This window comes from Stegodyphus dumicola, chromosome 5 (assembly GCF_044657685.1).
Source record: "Stegodyphus dumicola isolate Sdum_Otavi_A_Nest chromosome 5, ASM4465768v1".
Taxonomy (NCBI): Eukaryota; Metazoa; Arthropoda; class Arachnida; order Araneae; family Eresidae; genus Stegodyphus; species Stegodyphus dumicola.
In genome coordinates, this window is record NC_140772.1 from 199,473,006 (window position 1) to 199,488,768 (window position 15,763).

Consider the following 15,763-nt stretch of genomic DNA (forward strand, 5'->3'; position numbering starts at 1 on the left):
AACATCGTTTTCGAAAAAATCGTGGTAATAAATAAAGTATCTACAACTCATCGCGTGACGATAACATCGAAGATATGCTTTTTTCAGACTTTAATAACTGCAAATAGATATTTCCATAATAATTTGTGAGCGCAAGATAGAAAGAAGGATAATTTTTACTTTCACATTATTTTTATTAACAAATAAATTTTTGGTGAAAACGTAGGAAGGAAACTTAAGCATAGAAAATTAAATGCAACTTATAGATTATACTTTTTATGAAAAATTACCAGTAAAAACTTTATAAAAATGATTTATTAATGGTCTTTGTTAGTTAACTACGTCGGTTTAAAATTCTATTAAGTGCATTCTATTAAGTTGCATTAATTTTTTATGCTTAAGTTTCCTTCTTATTTTCTCAGCAAAAATTTATTAGTTAATATAAAATATGAAAAACAAATTATCCTTCTTTCTATCTTGTGCTCACAAATTATTACGGGAATATCTATTTGCAGTTATTAAAGTCTGAAAAAAGCATGTCTGCGATGTTATCGTCACGCGATGATTTGTAGATACTTTATTTTTTACCACGATATTTTCGACGACGATGTTTTTTAACTGCGAAGTTTTTGAACCGCTTTATTTTCGACGACGATGTTTTTTAACTGCGAAGTTTTTGAACCGCTTTATTTTCGACGACGATGTTTTGTACCACGATGTTTTAGAACTGCGATGTTTTCTCTTTGCGATGTTTTCTCCCACGATGTTTTGTAGCACGACGATTTCGCCTTGCGTTGTTTTCTCTGCGACGTTTTTGTCCGCGATGCTTTCGCCGCGATGTTATCGGCGGACACCGTTAACCCACAGTTCATCTTTTTTTCCCCAAGTGAGTACGATTGTAGAATCTGTCCAGCAATATGTATTTCAGTGTGAAATTCTGCCGTTATAGTTGAGGCAGGACGAGAGGCAATTGTGGCTGCCAGTAACTCTAACCTCGCGATTAGTGGTTCCTTTTTTTCCGCACTGTGAAACTCTACGCCTAGCTTGCAAGAATCGTACTTTCAGATCATTTTGGCTATCGATTCGCATAACTATTACTACAGTATAAGCTAGCGAAGGATCATATTTAAGCATGAACCTTATTAAGAGTAAATTGAGAAGTCGTCTTACTGATGGAGTCATGCTTAAAATTAAAAACAACATCATACAAACCTGAGCTATACAAACTTTCCAAGGAGATGCGAGGCCATTGTTCGCATTAGTATTTATTCGTCGTTATCATGATTTCAGTTTTTGGATACTTTACAGTTTTATTTCATCAATAAATAGTAAAATTATTAAGCGTAATATCAAGTTTTATTCAACATACCTAATTTAACCAGGACTTAAAAACTGAGGTATTAAATTAATTTTACGGAGTGTTGCGGAGTGAGAAAAGGCTGCAGTGTTGAGAATTGAGAAAGGTATGTCAAGATAGTTTGGACATATAAGAGAGGATGAACGAAAGAAGATACATGAAACGAGTACACAAGACAAGTGTGGATGGGAGAGCTGCAAGAGTGTCGACCTCAGAGAACATACGTAAATCAAACTGAGAACGTTCTTAGCATTCAACTAAAGCAGAGTTTCTTAAACTTTTCTCAGTCGCGACCCTTTTTATCACTGAGATTTTTCGCGACCCTCCAGGACCCCATAATATTTACAAAAATTTTGTGGAACTTAGAAGTTTTGCTCAATCCGACACACGAGAGTGAAACTGTCAAATTTTTCGCTTGTACTGTAATATACTATTGCAGTTTTAGGTCATTAATTTTAATTTCTAATTTTAAGCCATAGAACAATGTGAAAATTTTAGATAAGTAACAGACAAAATGACAGCGACATATGCAAAGCAAGGAAAAGGAACGTTTATATTATAAAAAGAATGCGTCGAAACCTTTTCGTTTTTTCCTTTGTCTGTATTGTCTTATCGTTATCTATTTTCAGATACATTATGTACAAATATTTGGTAATTGTAAAGTTATTATAATAAATTAAAGAAATATCAAAACTGCTAAAATTTTTTGAGACCCCTGGCTGCAGTCCCGCAGTTTAAGAAACACTGAACTAAAGGATACAACAACGTATCTCGTTGTTGTATCCTTTACGTTGCATACGTATCTCGCCTACTCCTAGTGACCCTACTACGGCGAATTTGCTTCGATTTGATCATACTTAGAAAGATTTCTTTTACCGAACTGTGTTTCTGGAGTATAAAAGAGATCTCTAACGTATATTTGAATAAGTACTATCTCTTCCAAAACAAACTTGAAGTTGTTTTAAACTTATTTTCATTTCCTTTCCCAGAGGGAAAACTCGTAGCAACGTTTGGGCTGGCAACCCTTTTACAATAGGTTGTAATAAACAGGAAATTTTTCATGATCATATAAATTTTGACGAGGACCAATTTTCTTATACTGTCCCCAGAAGCCTAACCAATTTTTAACATTACCAGCTAATGTGGGAATTTTTGATTTAGGGTATGGAATAATGTATTTGGGGTAGTAGTTACTTCAAGAATTAACACTCTCTTCTTTCTCCCTTAGAAATGTCGCCAAGTGGTGTTTTAGAACTCACCATTTGACAATATAAGATTTCGACTCTCGAACTTTATTCAATTACATCCTCTGCGTTGCCCGACTCAAACAGAACATTTTAAAATTGAACTTCATTTCTGGAATGCAGTTTAGAATACATTTATTATTAATATTGCTTTACAGGAATTATATTTTTTTTTTATTTTCTCATCTACTAGTAAGCCAAATTCACATTTTTGATACTCGTTGTACGCAGTTGTAAACAATCTTCTGTTCTTGCGGGAACCTTTTAGTTTTTATATCGCATTTCCATTTTGCTTAAAAGCTTTAAATAGTCACACAATTAACAGAGAATGGAAATTCGATACTACAATAGTTCTGTCACGGGACGCCAAATGTAGGGCGAAGTTACGCTTTTATTTACTTGGGCTAGAACTTCGACTGTTCATAATATAACTATAATAATACTCGAACTAATATAATCCCTATTCACAAGACACTAAGAAAGAAAAAACATTACTCAAGTAGACAGCCACTTGTTTATTTCTTCTTAATTACCGCATATTTTATAGATAGCTATTTCACAACACTTTCTTTACATACATATAAAAAAAAAAAAAAAAAATCTGAAATTTTTCAGATTTTAAATTACGTCCAAAGGGGCGTTTTTTTAACGTTTTGAGTGTTACCTTTATTTATTAAATATCATGTTCTTTGCACTTAAACCATAAAATTCAGTTCAAGAGCAATATCGCAAAATAATGTTAAATTAAGCATATCTTTAGAATTTCCGATATACACAGTCTCGCGAGCTGGAGATAAAAGTATTTTTTTTCTATATAACGTTGCCATTTCTCGCTTTTAAAGCATTGAGTTTGTAAATCAAAAATTCGTTAAAGTTTTACAAAATATAAAATCTATAATAAAACAAATTCCAAATTTGGGATTTCAGATGCCCATATTCGCAGTAGGATTTCGTCATTCAAAATTCGATGGCTCTATGTACCATTGTTTTATCACAATGCGAGAAATAGACAATCATTTATGCAGATTTTTCATTATTTAATTTCTTCAAATATAATGCAGGACTCTAACATTTTGTGGCAACAGTTTGAAAAGTGAACCGACGTTTATGAGTCCGACGCAAAATGCCAAAACGAAAGCAATAGTCCTTCGGGACTGAAATCCCTTTGGACTAACTAGAACAACAAATGTGATGCCAATACAAAGAAAAAAAAATACCATAGCAACCGTTGCTAGGTGAACTGGTTGCGATAGTTTGAATCGTTTTATTACTTTTGGAGAAATCGTTTAATTTCTGACACCTTTGCTGACTGAAAACTTTCTTTTTGTTATATATGTAGAAATTTATTAGTTAAATTTATAAGTATCTTTTTGAAAATAATAATCATAAGCATTATCAATTAAATTCCTTCCCTAAAAGTCAAAAGCAAAACTGCACTTTGAATTAAAAAATAATGAAGGTTGTATAATAAAATCAGACACGGAAAAAATACTTTTGCTCGTTTAGGAGTACATAATATTATGAAAAATACTTGATAGTTTAGTGGGAAAGGGAAATTGGAAATATACATTCTAATAAATTTGGTGATGCAGTTCTGTTTAGGAAATTTATCGAAATTTAAAAATTTCAACAGGAAGTTCGCCACTAGAGATGAAATTGAAGGCCAACAAAAATTACGTCTTTAATTTTTGAATAGAATATTAGTATCTAATACTTTTATTATTAAATGGGATAGCTTTGCTTGTAATTACTGTTGTACTGCGGTTTTCTTTATTCAGTATTTGTCAAGGAAGGCAATGACACTTTTGACAGTTTTCTCCAAACATTTTAGTTTGCCAGTGTTGGGGTGATTTTCTTCATTCAGAAGCAGCACATTTAGGTAATGCATTTGAAACTGCTTTCCTTCTTCTCCTATTCTAGTAAGTTTCCAGCTTAACAGTGGCTGAGCGGTGGGCTCGAAAGTTGCTGAACACTGGTAGTTTGGTCCGGGATTCGAATCCCACTAACGGGCTTGCTGCATGATAGTTTCCGTGGTTTTCCCCATGCATAATGTGTATACGAGCCATTTCCCTTAGAAAGTCCTCCACGAAGGCATCCCTTTCCTTAGCCGAGATAGTCCTTGAGAGCTTTGCCATAATCAAAAATATAATAAACCAAGATTTACAACTTAAAAAAGCTAAAAACATTTAAAGCTATCAGATTTTGTATTGCACCCAAAGGGGCGTTTTCTTATTTGCACATGCATACACGTTTCGAGAGCATTTGGGCTAACGCCTCTTTGGACTAAAAATATTTAAAAACACAATATCCTTAGAATTTCCAGTAGACAGTTTAGCGCACTGGAGATAAATTAACGCCACTGGTGGAGTTTGAAATAATACATCCATAATTATTTATATATTTATTTAATGACGTCTCTAAATTAATAAACTAATAATGTCTCTAATATCCGCATGTAATTTTCATGTAAACACACAGAAAAGAAAATGACTTATAAATGATAACTTGGCAGTGTAATCTATTGTAGGCACATAAATGTTGTGCAATGGATTCATTAAACATTAATATAGATTTGGCATTAGGTTGTAAGAATACGTATTTACTTTTTAATTATGTAAATATAATTTATGAATAGCATTCCTTTTAGAATTTCTTACATACAAAGTTTTTTTTTTTTTTTTTTTTTTTTTAATACTATGCAACATAACGTTCAATGAAATACCTCATCATTAATCAAAAAATTGTTATTATTAAAACCGATGGAAAACAAATGGGCTTTAGATGATACGCTGATAGAATGGAGGATACTTCCATTCATGTGACAATCAGTAATGCTTGCTTAACATATTTTAATTATTTTTTACAAAAATGACCTTCACTCTTTTTTTATACGAATGGAAGATTAAAAGTATCGGGTCCTTTACAAGAGCGATTTTGTCACTGCAGATGTCATATCCTTCGAATGATAAATCAAGGACATTTGAGGGATATGTTTTAAGTCATCGGCATTAAGAATGAATTGCGAAATAATTGAGGAATGCGACAGTGAACGGTACGCCAATGAAATATATAAGCTGAACGTTCATTCATTAGTATCAGTTGAAGTATTAAATTGCATGATGATTGCCGGGGTAAGTAAAAACGAATTTTGAGGTTTGTCATCTGTTATGTTTCTTAATTTAATTTGTTTCATCTACTTTTATAATATGCCCGGAATAACAAAAAGTAAAAAGGTGTTGAATTTTTCTATAGCTGTTATTTGTATGCATATTTATACTTAACATAAAGTGTGACTTAAATACAAAGACCGAATTTACAGACAGATGTTTTTGATGTAGCATTTGGCTCGAGTATGCTTCATATTTGCTAATATTGCCTTGATTTATCAAGCGGTATGTTTTAGGAAATGAAAATAACTTAACGGTAGCTAATGAAATAATAACTTAATGTTTTGTGAAATGAAAATAACTTTAGGATAAAGCTCATGTATCAAAAACTGTAATCATATAAATATTTCTGTGTGTTTTCGTAGTAATTCATTAATCACCTTTAAGTTACCACATGCATAGTCTATAGCTTTTACACTAAAAAAAGGCGAATTTCATGAGGCAACTGTCAAGCAAATCTTGAAAAATTGCAACTTAGAATTTCTTTTCACGAATTTCCAAAATGTCAATTAAAATTTGCGATTTACAATTTAGATCAACGTTCTCAGGAAGTTTCGCTCTGTACAATTCCATTAACAATTCGTCGAAAAATTTACACTAAAATTTTTTATAAATACATAGATAATTTTCTGTAAACAATTTAGATACAAATCAGTGTCATAATTTACCAGTAGCTTGATAAATAATCATTATATTTAAATTAATAAATTTTTTATAGTTAACTTTTGTTATTTATTCTTTTTATGGCTTTCCAGTTGTTGTTATTCTAAGATTTTTACAGTCTGTGAAATTTCTCTGCGAATAAATATTTTTAAATTAACATTTATAAAACAGTCAAATTCCAGTACATTATCACGCTATTTCAAGATATTTAGATTTCTAAATAAATAAATATTGTTTTAGTGTACTGTACTGTAAACTCATACATTTTCTGCAGGACGGTGTATCTTGTCCTATAACAAGTTTTAAATTCAGAAAACGCATTTTGATAAAGCTAAGGACTTTCTAAACGTAACTGCAGATTAGTTGCACTCTTATATTGCGTCTGTCTTTCCAACTGGAAATGAAATCTTCCAGCAGGACAACGCCCGATGTCAGAAGGCTCGATTTGTGTTCGAGTGGTTCGAGAAGCATAAGGATGAATTCCAGTTAATGTCCTGGTCACCTAACGCGCCGGATCCTAACCCTATAGAGCATATTTGGGATGCCATGGAACGAGAGCTCAGAGCCGAAACAACACCATGCGTAAGCGCTGCTCAGACATTTAGTACAACCGGTCTCCAGTCATCTAACAAGAACTTGTGGCATCCATGCCAGAGCGATTTGTAGCTGTTTTGCAAGACAAAGGGCGCGCAACGCGTTATTGAATAGAGGGTCATAATGTTTTGTCTCTTTAGTGTAGAGAATATTGCTAATAATAGCGGCACTAATAAAGTGCTATTTGTATTTACACATTTTTTCATAATTTTGAAAAATAATAGACAACTACAGAATGGTACGAACAAAAGTAAGAAAAAAGTAAGTTTACTTCTTTGGACAAAAAATTTGATGATTTTATTTAAATTATTTGCTAATATTAATTAACGTAGTTTTTCTATCATTTCGAAAATATCGTAGTATCGAAATAATCATAAGAAATCGTAAGTAATTGTAATCGAAGATATCGAGAGGGAAATGTTCATAAAAAACGCTACGGATGTTGATTAAAGTTTGCATAATAACACTATGTAAATACTGAACTCGATATCTTTCACATCTCTTTCATATTAAAAATGCCTTATAATAACAGCAAGACCATTTCTTAGCGTTAAATAAGGTACAAATAGCATCGTCTGGCACTAATAATGTCTCTGCGAATAAATATTTTTGATAATAAATAATACAACAGGGCTTTCTGGTTCTAAAAGATCCGGATTAACGATATTTTAGAGCAACACTTTTTGGACCATTTTTCTTCATTTCGTTTATGCATCTGATTCCTATCCTTTCATATTTCTACAAGCAGAAGTAAAGCACGCTTTATGAGGCTCAGAGGAATATCATTTCAAATCAAGGCGAGAACATTTGCAGCTAAAACAACTCATCAATTTAAAAGTTATATTGAAAGCCACTTTTACAGTATTTGGAACGTTCTAGCTCTCTAGCGACTTCTGAATGCCATTAGCGTAATATATGTATTATTTTATTTCGACCGCGTAGCAAGGAAAACTTTTGATTAAATGCACATTTTCTGATAAGTGGTGTGATGCTTCGTTCAGGTCCACATACTGCTGTAACATGTATTTCAAGAAGTAGTTTCAACATTTTAACTTTGTTTTGGAGTTCTTAGTCTAATTTAAATCTGTTAATGAATTCCGAAATAAAGCAACTATTAGATTAGTAGAAATTTTAGTATTCTTTTAAATTGCAATTTAAAAGGGTAAATTTTTATTTTGTTTATGGTGTAAAAGGAGAGCTTTTCTAACTGTAATGTGTAGAGACATTAGGAATTTTTGGAAGCAGGGAAGATGAAAAATTAGCAACTCCTTCGCCGGGAATCGAACCACGGACTTCTGAAATACGCGCCAAGCGTGCAGACCACCACACACCGAATGCGGGGGAGAATTACCTTATACACTCTCCCTTTTAAATTTTAAAGGGCGACTGGGGGTTTTATGGGACCCAATCGTCAATCGTCAAATCCTGGGTGGGGAGAATCATCATCCACCACCCTTATAGTTCGGGAGCCACTGTAGAGACATTAGGTTATTTGGAAGCAGGAAAGATGAAAAATTAGCAACGGCTTCGCCGGGAATCGAACCGAGGACCTCTGGAATACGCGCCCAGCGTGCAGAGCTCCACACCGCAAAGGCATGCCAAGAAGGGGGGGAGAAATAACTTATAACAATAATAGGCTTAGGTCACTTAATTCTACGGTCTCTACATAGTGTAAAATAAGGCGCTATGTTTTATACCATGTAAATTTTTTTTTGCATAAGTGTACGTAATTTATTATATAAAAGATGTTTCTCTATTTTGTAATAATGCCTTTAATTTTAATAGCATATTTTCAAGACATAATTTGAAGAGGAACTTGAATTTATGTTAGAAATACACTCAGAATAAAATTATATTACTTAACCAGGAGGATTTTATTTTTTCATAAAATAAGTACAATTACTTCTGGATTAGAATATAATTTTAATTGCAGGTAGTTGCATTGTAATAAGGTGATACACAAATAAATACTGAGATCTGCAAGTAAGTGCATAAAGTTACTCCTTAATTACACCTAAATCAAATATTGGGTAATGTCCTCCCAGACGGACTTTCGTATCATTCTTAACTTAAAATTGAATAACACAAAGTACAGCAGGAGTAAAACACTTATTTATACTTCGACTTCAAACTAAAATGAAAACTAAATAACAATCAGTGCAGCACTCTGAGAGTTTTGCGCCAGGGACACAGCGCTCCTAGTCTCATCTCCGAATACTGCCTCACATAGTTTAGATCCTCTTTCGCTATTTAAGCTTATTTAGTTCGTATTTCCGGTGAATCGAGGAAAGTAGACGTGAAGGTAAGTTTTAACATAGGAAAATAACGTGGTAATTCAAATAATTCTTACAAATACAGAGGCCGTACGCAAAGTTTTTGACGAGTTTGCTTATTGATAGTTAAAAAAAAAGTCTGCTTTTTATTTTTAACTTTAATTACACTGTTTTAGAAACAAATCGAAGCACCATGAAGGAAGTGGTTGTTTTGATGAAATTGAATATGCGTATAGCTCATTCACAAATAATAAAATGTTTTCAAATCAAGGTCATAGTACCTGTTAATGGCTCACAATCACCCATTGAGTGTTCAAATTAGTAGTTGGTCGAACCGCCTCTGGCGGCAATGCATGCTTGAATTCGTCGAGGCAAGGAGTCCTAAAGGTTCCTAATGTCATCCTGCGACACATTCTACCAGGCATTCATCAGTTGTCGCTCCAGATCTGCGATATTTTGTGTGCCCGAATCTGGTGGTCTATCATGTCCCAGACAATCTCGATTTATACCCAATTATATACCCAGTTTTCTACCCAATTTTCAAATACGAAATACTTTCTCTTTATCCAAAGTGTCATCAATCAGTGGAACTACATCAAGACAAAGCATGAATCCACACGTCAAAGTCCAATGGAAAAAATGGAACAAGAAACTGTTATCCTACCCTTCACTCACATCCCTACTAAATTTCCTGATGTATCACATATGGAGTTTTAGGTTTTGGTCTTCTAAAACGCTTGTTGTCCAAACGTCGACCTATGACCCTCTTTGGACTTTGGACAATTGTTCAAAAGGAATGGGATGAAATATCTCTTCTGATACTATATTGAGGCTTTATTGTCTTAAAAATTAAGGTGTACAGAGATTGTGAAGAATAAGAGTTATCAAACAGAGCGTTTAAAATACAGAAATTTTAGGTAAAATATTTCTGTAAATACATTGAAAATCCCCTAAAAGTGTGTGAACAGCCTCTGCATGAACATTTATTCTTAGCGTGTGATCTGAAGTAAAGTAAAACGCAAAGCATATTATCATACGAAACATGGATGATGCATCATAAGACTAGCACAGTTGTTCGCATTAACATCTGACAATGAGAACAGGAATTTGTTGAAAAAGGAATAAAAGACGAGATACAAAATTGTGATGAATAGTTTGAAATAATGACATAAAATACAACTTGAGCTTCTAAGTCCTATGATATGATGTAGGATTCAAATTCAAAAGCAAATTTATTGCGAAAGGTTGTTTTCCTTTCAACCACAAAATTCAGTAAAGGTATGTGCAGGAAAGTCCAAAACTCCATTTCATTTCCCGAAATTAACTTAAACAAATTTTGTTTCCCATTTAAAATATTAAAAATCTTCGCCAGCTTCAATGCCTTGCCTCAAGCAATGTGTCCAGTGTCCGTAAACAACCGTCCTTCAGCTATCTATTTGCATCTGGATTTAATGATACCATTTAGAATTATTGTTGTTTGCATGCAAGGTAATAATGTGTTTTGATAAAAGCCACATATCAGCTAGTTCCAGAGAAGAAGAATATAAGAAGCTAGAAACAAATTGATTCCAGCAGTGGACAGGGAATGGATAAAGGATGATGAATTCATCGATTCACATTCTGACAGAAAGCAACACCATTATAAGTTCTGAAAACCTAAATGTTCAAAGGAAAACTTTAACCGAGTTAGAAATTACTTCTGCGAAAACAAACGCATATTATTACATATTAAGTAATCGCTTGAAGTCTGTCGAAGAAAATTTGAATATTCAGTAAATTTGAGCTATAAATGGACATAGTATTGTATCAAGACAATGAATCCAACTGAAAAACGAAACAGTACATAAAAACGCGTATCTGGAAAAGTTGGATGAACGAATACTATCAGTAACAGATTTTATACAAGATAATTCTTTAGATATTCTTTTATCCTGGTTAATAAAATTTGAATGCTAATAGACAAATTAATCAAATGCGTCATTCCATTTTCGTTTGGGCATGGTCTTCATTGTTCTTGTAACTCTAGTTTTGAAGCATAATACATTATAAAGCAAATCATCTTATTCATATGAAGATATCCATCTACAGAGTGAGAGAATAGATATTTCTGCTTACAAATATTTATTGCTTGAAAAGTATTATAATTACATACATATCGTTTCAAACGATTTATGGAATAATTAATTTTTTGAAGACTTTAACAAATTCCTTCGTAGCTTGGAAAATGTCAAGTGGCTATTTCAGACTCACCACTTACTCTTCAGTGTTTGCTCTGTAACACTTAACGCATCTGTTATTTTGCAGTTTAAAGTGTCAGCATCTGGTGTGGTATGTTCTTCTTCCAAATCAAGAATGATGTCAATATTCTGATCATTGACTGTAGGCATGCCACTCCTTGGAAGGTCGCTTATGTTACCAATTTCCTTAAACTTTACCGTTTCCTGATCCTTTTAACATCTGGAACAAAATTCCAAACAAACGTAGATGGGCGATTTAGTTTCATGACAGCACAAAATACACTTAGATTTTTGTTCATCGACGCCGTTTCGTTAATAATTATTCCTTGGCGTCATCTGTAGCATGATAGAAAGAGCTATAATAATAGGATTATTTAGTTAAAAAACACTTTCATTTCTATCTTTCATGGTTTTTTAGTGAACATTTTTGTAATTAGGGAATAACCTTTTGCTTACTCTGCATTTGCTCTTTTAGCTTACCGTTTGTTTATTCCTTACAAAATTTGTCTGTCTCGAGAGATGCAAGCATTCTCGGTGATGGAAAATAAGAAAGGTTATAATTATATGTAATATGTTTAGGTTAAAATTCACATTTTAAATTCAAATTTTCTTTAACAGCTAGTATCCTAGATTAGAAAAGAGAAAAGAAAACATTGCGTGTGGCGTGGATCAATACTAATCAATGTTTATTGTGTTTAGCAATATTTTACAATGTTTTTAACCTAACATTGTGTACAGTGAATTTTTTGATTAATTTCATGAGCTGATTTATTTTGTTAACTTTATTTAGCGCAAACTTTGTGTTATATTGTAAAACAGATCAATAAAATAATTGTTCCCCCTCCGTTTGATGCTTATTGAATATCATTTATTTGTTACTTAATTTCTTTAATTTTGGCTTAATATCATCGCGAAGCTTCAAAGTGCATATACAACATTAAAGTTGGATTTATTCTCTACATTTTAATTATTCCATTCTCATTTCCATGCAGCTCACACTGTAACGATTTCAGTCGTTCTCTTATTTGATTCATTAAAGAATCAGGGCTGTGCTTAAAACTTCCATCTACCTAAAACATTTTCATTGTATGATAATGAATACTATGAATTTCTTTTTATGTTTTATCTCATAGTAATATTGTGTTAATGATATATTGATTCTTTATTAAATCCATGATTATCCATGATTATTATTATTGATGATCATTATTCCCTATTAAAATTTATAAACTTTAACTGTATAAATCTTGAAAGTATAATGGTACAAATAAACCCAGCATCACAGAAATATTCTTCGGCCCAAACGTGCTACAAACGTAATCGCATAAAAAGTATCGATTAATTTCAATACCTCTAACGAATGTACTTATTCGCCAACAGATTCTGAACTAATTTTTGATCAAAGTCAACAACGCAAATTATTTACAGATATTAAATATAATAATAATTTTACATAAAAGTAAATACTTTTTATTCAAACAGTTTCGTATGAATTGATTTATATTTGTTAAACATATTTCTCCTTAAAGCATGATAAAATACTTTACAGCTTATTGTTTCCTGCATTATATTTGCTGCTGCAGTACATGCTACAAGTGATTTATATGGAACTTCGGTAGTAAACACAGGAATCAGTTCAAGCTCCAGATATCAAGATGTAAGTGTTTAAATATTTTTGACTTTTATTTTTATTGAATTATTTTTTTTACATTCGACTACTTACTAACAAAAATCATATTACTAGTCTTTGAAACTTTTTTTGTAATAGTATATTTTTAATGTAATGCTTTTTATGATGTTGTGTTATTGACTTTATCGAAAAAATTTTTATATGAAAGATGTCTGGTAAATAACACTTTAACATTGATATCATATGATTGAATGTAAAATTCATTTTAAATCTAAATATTTTTATTTTACAGAAGTTGGGAAATTACGCTTTTAGCTATAAAATATTAGATGCTAAAGGAGCTTCAAATTCTCGTTCTGAAGTGGGTGACGCTCATGGCAACAAGAAGGGGTCTTATACTCTTCATGATATCGATGGTAGAGCCAGGCGTGTTGATTACATTGCTGATGGGCATGGCTTCAGAGCAGTTGTGAAGACCAATGAGCCTGGTACTGCCTTCAGTAAGCCTGCATCAGTTCTCATAGATTCTCCTTATGCTCCACCTACTGCTCCTTCTTCTGTTTCCACTATTACTAAAGCTCGACTAGACCCAGGAGTTGTAGCCCATCCAGTTGCTCCTGTCATAGTAGCTGACTCCGGTGTTTCGCATCATCCTGTTACACACTACACGCCAGAAAATCGTGTCTTTTTATCTGGGTATGACTCTTTAGTAAGTCCTTGGATAAATTTAGGAAGTTCTACATATGATTCAGCAGTCCTTCCGCACCATGAGTTTGGATTTCAAACTTTAGGTTATGGCAATGGAGCGATGATTCAACCAAATGTAATTCATAATAACCTAGCTTATGCTTATGAAAGAGCAAGACATTCCGGGTTGGGCATAAACAATTTGGTATCCGGAGAAGGTATTTTGAAATTCTCTGGATTAGGGGCCAGAAATCTGGCATATTTGAATGGATATTTTAGGAATAAGCAGTTGGGTATCGACACTTTGTCTAACAGTTATAGAAATTCTGGACGTGGCGTTACTGCGTCAATTTATTGAGCTATTTAAATTTTCAATATTTTCCTAATGATTAAGAATTTTTTTGTATTTCATGTATTTTATCTAATAAAGGTATAAGGTAAGAATGTAATTATTCATATTTCTTGAAAGAAATTAATATTTCTACCGTTTATGTTGAGTAATTTGCTTTAATAGGACAAAACATGAATATATATAATTTTTTTCTAGTTTAACATTTGCATGTTAATATTGAAGAATATTCATACTCACACAGCTTTTTGCCTTTTCCATAGGATCTAATTTCCTTGAAAAAACGTTATTCTGGAATGAAAAATAAAATTGATTTGTTTCATTCTGTGTATTATTTAAACTTTTATGGTAAGGAAGACTCAATCATGTGACTGTTTTGCGTTTCATACTAGGATTTATTTTAAGGAATCCAAATTTTTCTGAAGAAGTGAAATTACATGATACTTCTACTATAGAGATAAGCAAAAGATTTGAACTTAATATTAGCTAATTATGTTTTGGATTGCATGTTTAGTAATAGAAAATTATTATAGTATTTTGTCGGATAAAATGATTCATATTCCCTTTTTAAAATGCTCATCTTTTAAAGAACGTTTCTTACAGGCAAAAGTCTGTACAGCATGTTTCCGAATTCGGGTCAGAACTTAATTAGCCGCTTTGCGCAATTTACCCGATACCTAATAGGACATGGAGCATGTATTTCCCCTTTGCATGGTTTTGGTCTCAAAAATGACGACCTTTGCATCTGTGGTAGCTTCGGTGATGCTGATCATCATTTGTTCGACTATACGTATCGAAAGATTATCATTTAAAAAGACCGCCCTCTGGTTCACCGACAAGCATGGGTCAGGAACACCAGCAAAAACAAACATGCGCTCAATCGCATAAGCCATTCTACTGCCATTGCTAAGAATATAGCTGCCAGCCTGAAATAATTAACAGCAACTTGTGTACACGTCTCCCCCCAAAAAGCATCAGCAACAATGTACATTTGCATTTTATTACATATTTTTCCCTCTTCTTAAAGACCTTATGTTTTATGCCCTTGCATTACTTCCTGAACATAAGTTTTAGATTTCTGCAGTTACTGAATAATTTATAGATTTGCTGAATGATTTCTCTCCCTAAACGAACATTTCATGCTAATGTTGTACCAATACGCTGTTCTGTTTCACAAATATATTAATTTAAAGCAATTTTATGCACTGTAGAGATATTAGGTTGTTTCGAAGAAGGAAAGATGGAAAATGAGCAATGCTCTCGCTGGGACTCGAACCATGGACCTCTCGAATACGTGCCGAGCGTGCTGACAACTACACCACGAAGGTACGCTAAGAAGGCGGGAGAAATACCTTATAGCTTCTTTAACTGTATTCATATCGAAATGCTTACTTTATTATTTATCATGTCCACATTTCATCACTGTGCATTCTGCTAGAATTTGTGGCTTTATAATATTGCGTCTGTGTATATGTATATGTATAACTATTTTGTTTCTTTCCGTGCAGGCAAATAATGTAGTGCACAGAACTGAATTGCCTGAACCTATTGCCTGTCATCCCTCCCTGCTAGACCTCTTCCCA

At 32.9% G+C, this 15,763-nt stretch overlaps 1 protein-coding gene across 1 annotated transcript; it reads left to right on the top strand.

Moving 5' to 3' along the window:
• Window positions 1-5,599: 5,599 nt before the first annotated feature.
• LOC118194939 (uncharacterized) lies at window positions 5,600-14,481 on the top strand. Its single transcript, XM_035366187.2, has 3 exons — window positions 5,600-5,711; window positions 13,064-13,171; window positions 13,437-14,481. The coding sequence occupies exons 1-3, from the start codon at window positions 5,697-5,699 to the stop codon at window positions 14,187-14,189; spliced, it is 876 nt and encodes a 291-aa protein (XP_035222078.2). The 5' UTR covers window positions 5,600-5,696; the 3' UTR covers window positions 14,190-14,481.
• The last annotated feature ends 1,282 nt before the right edge of the window (window positions 14,482-15,763 follow it).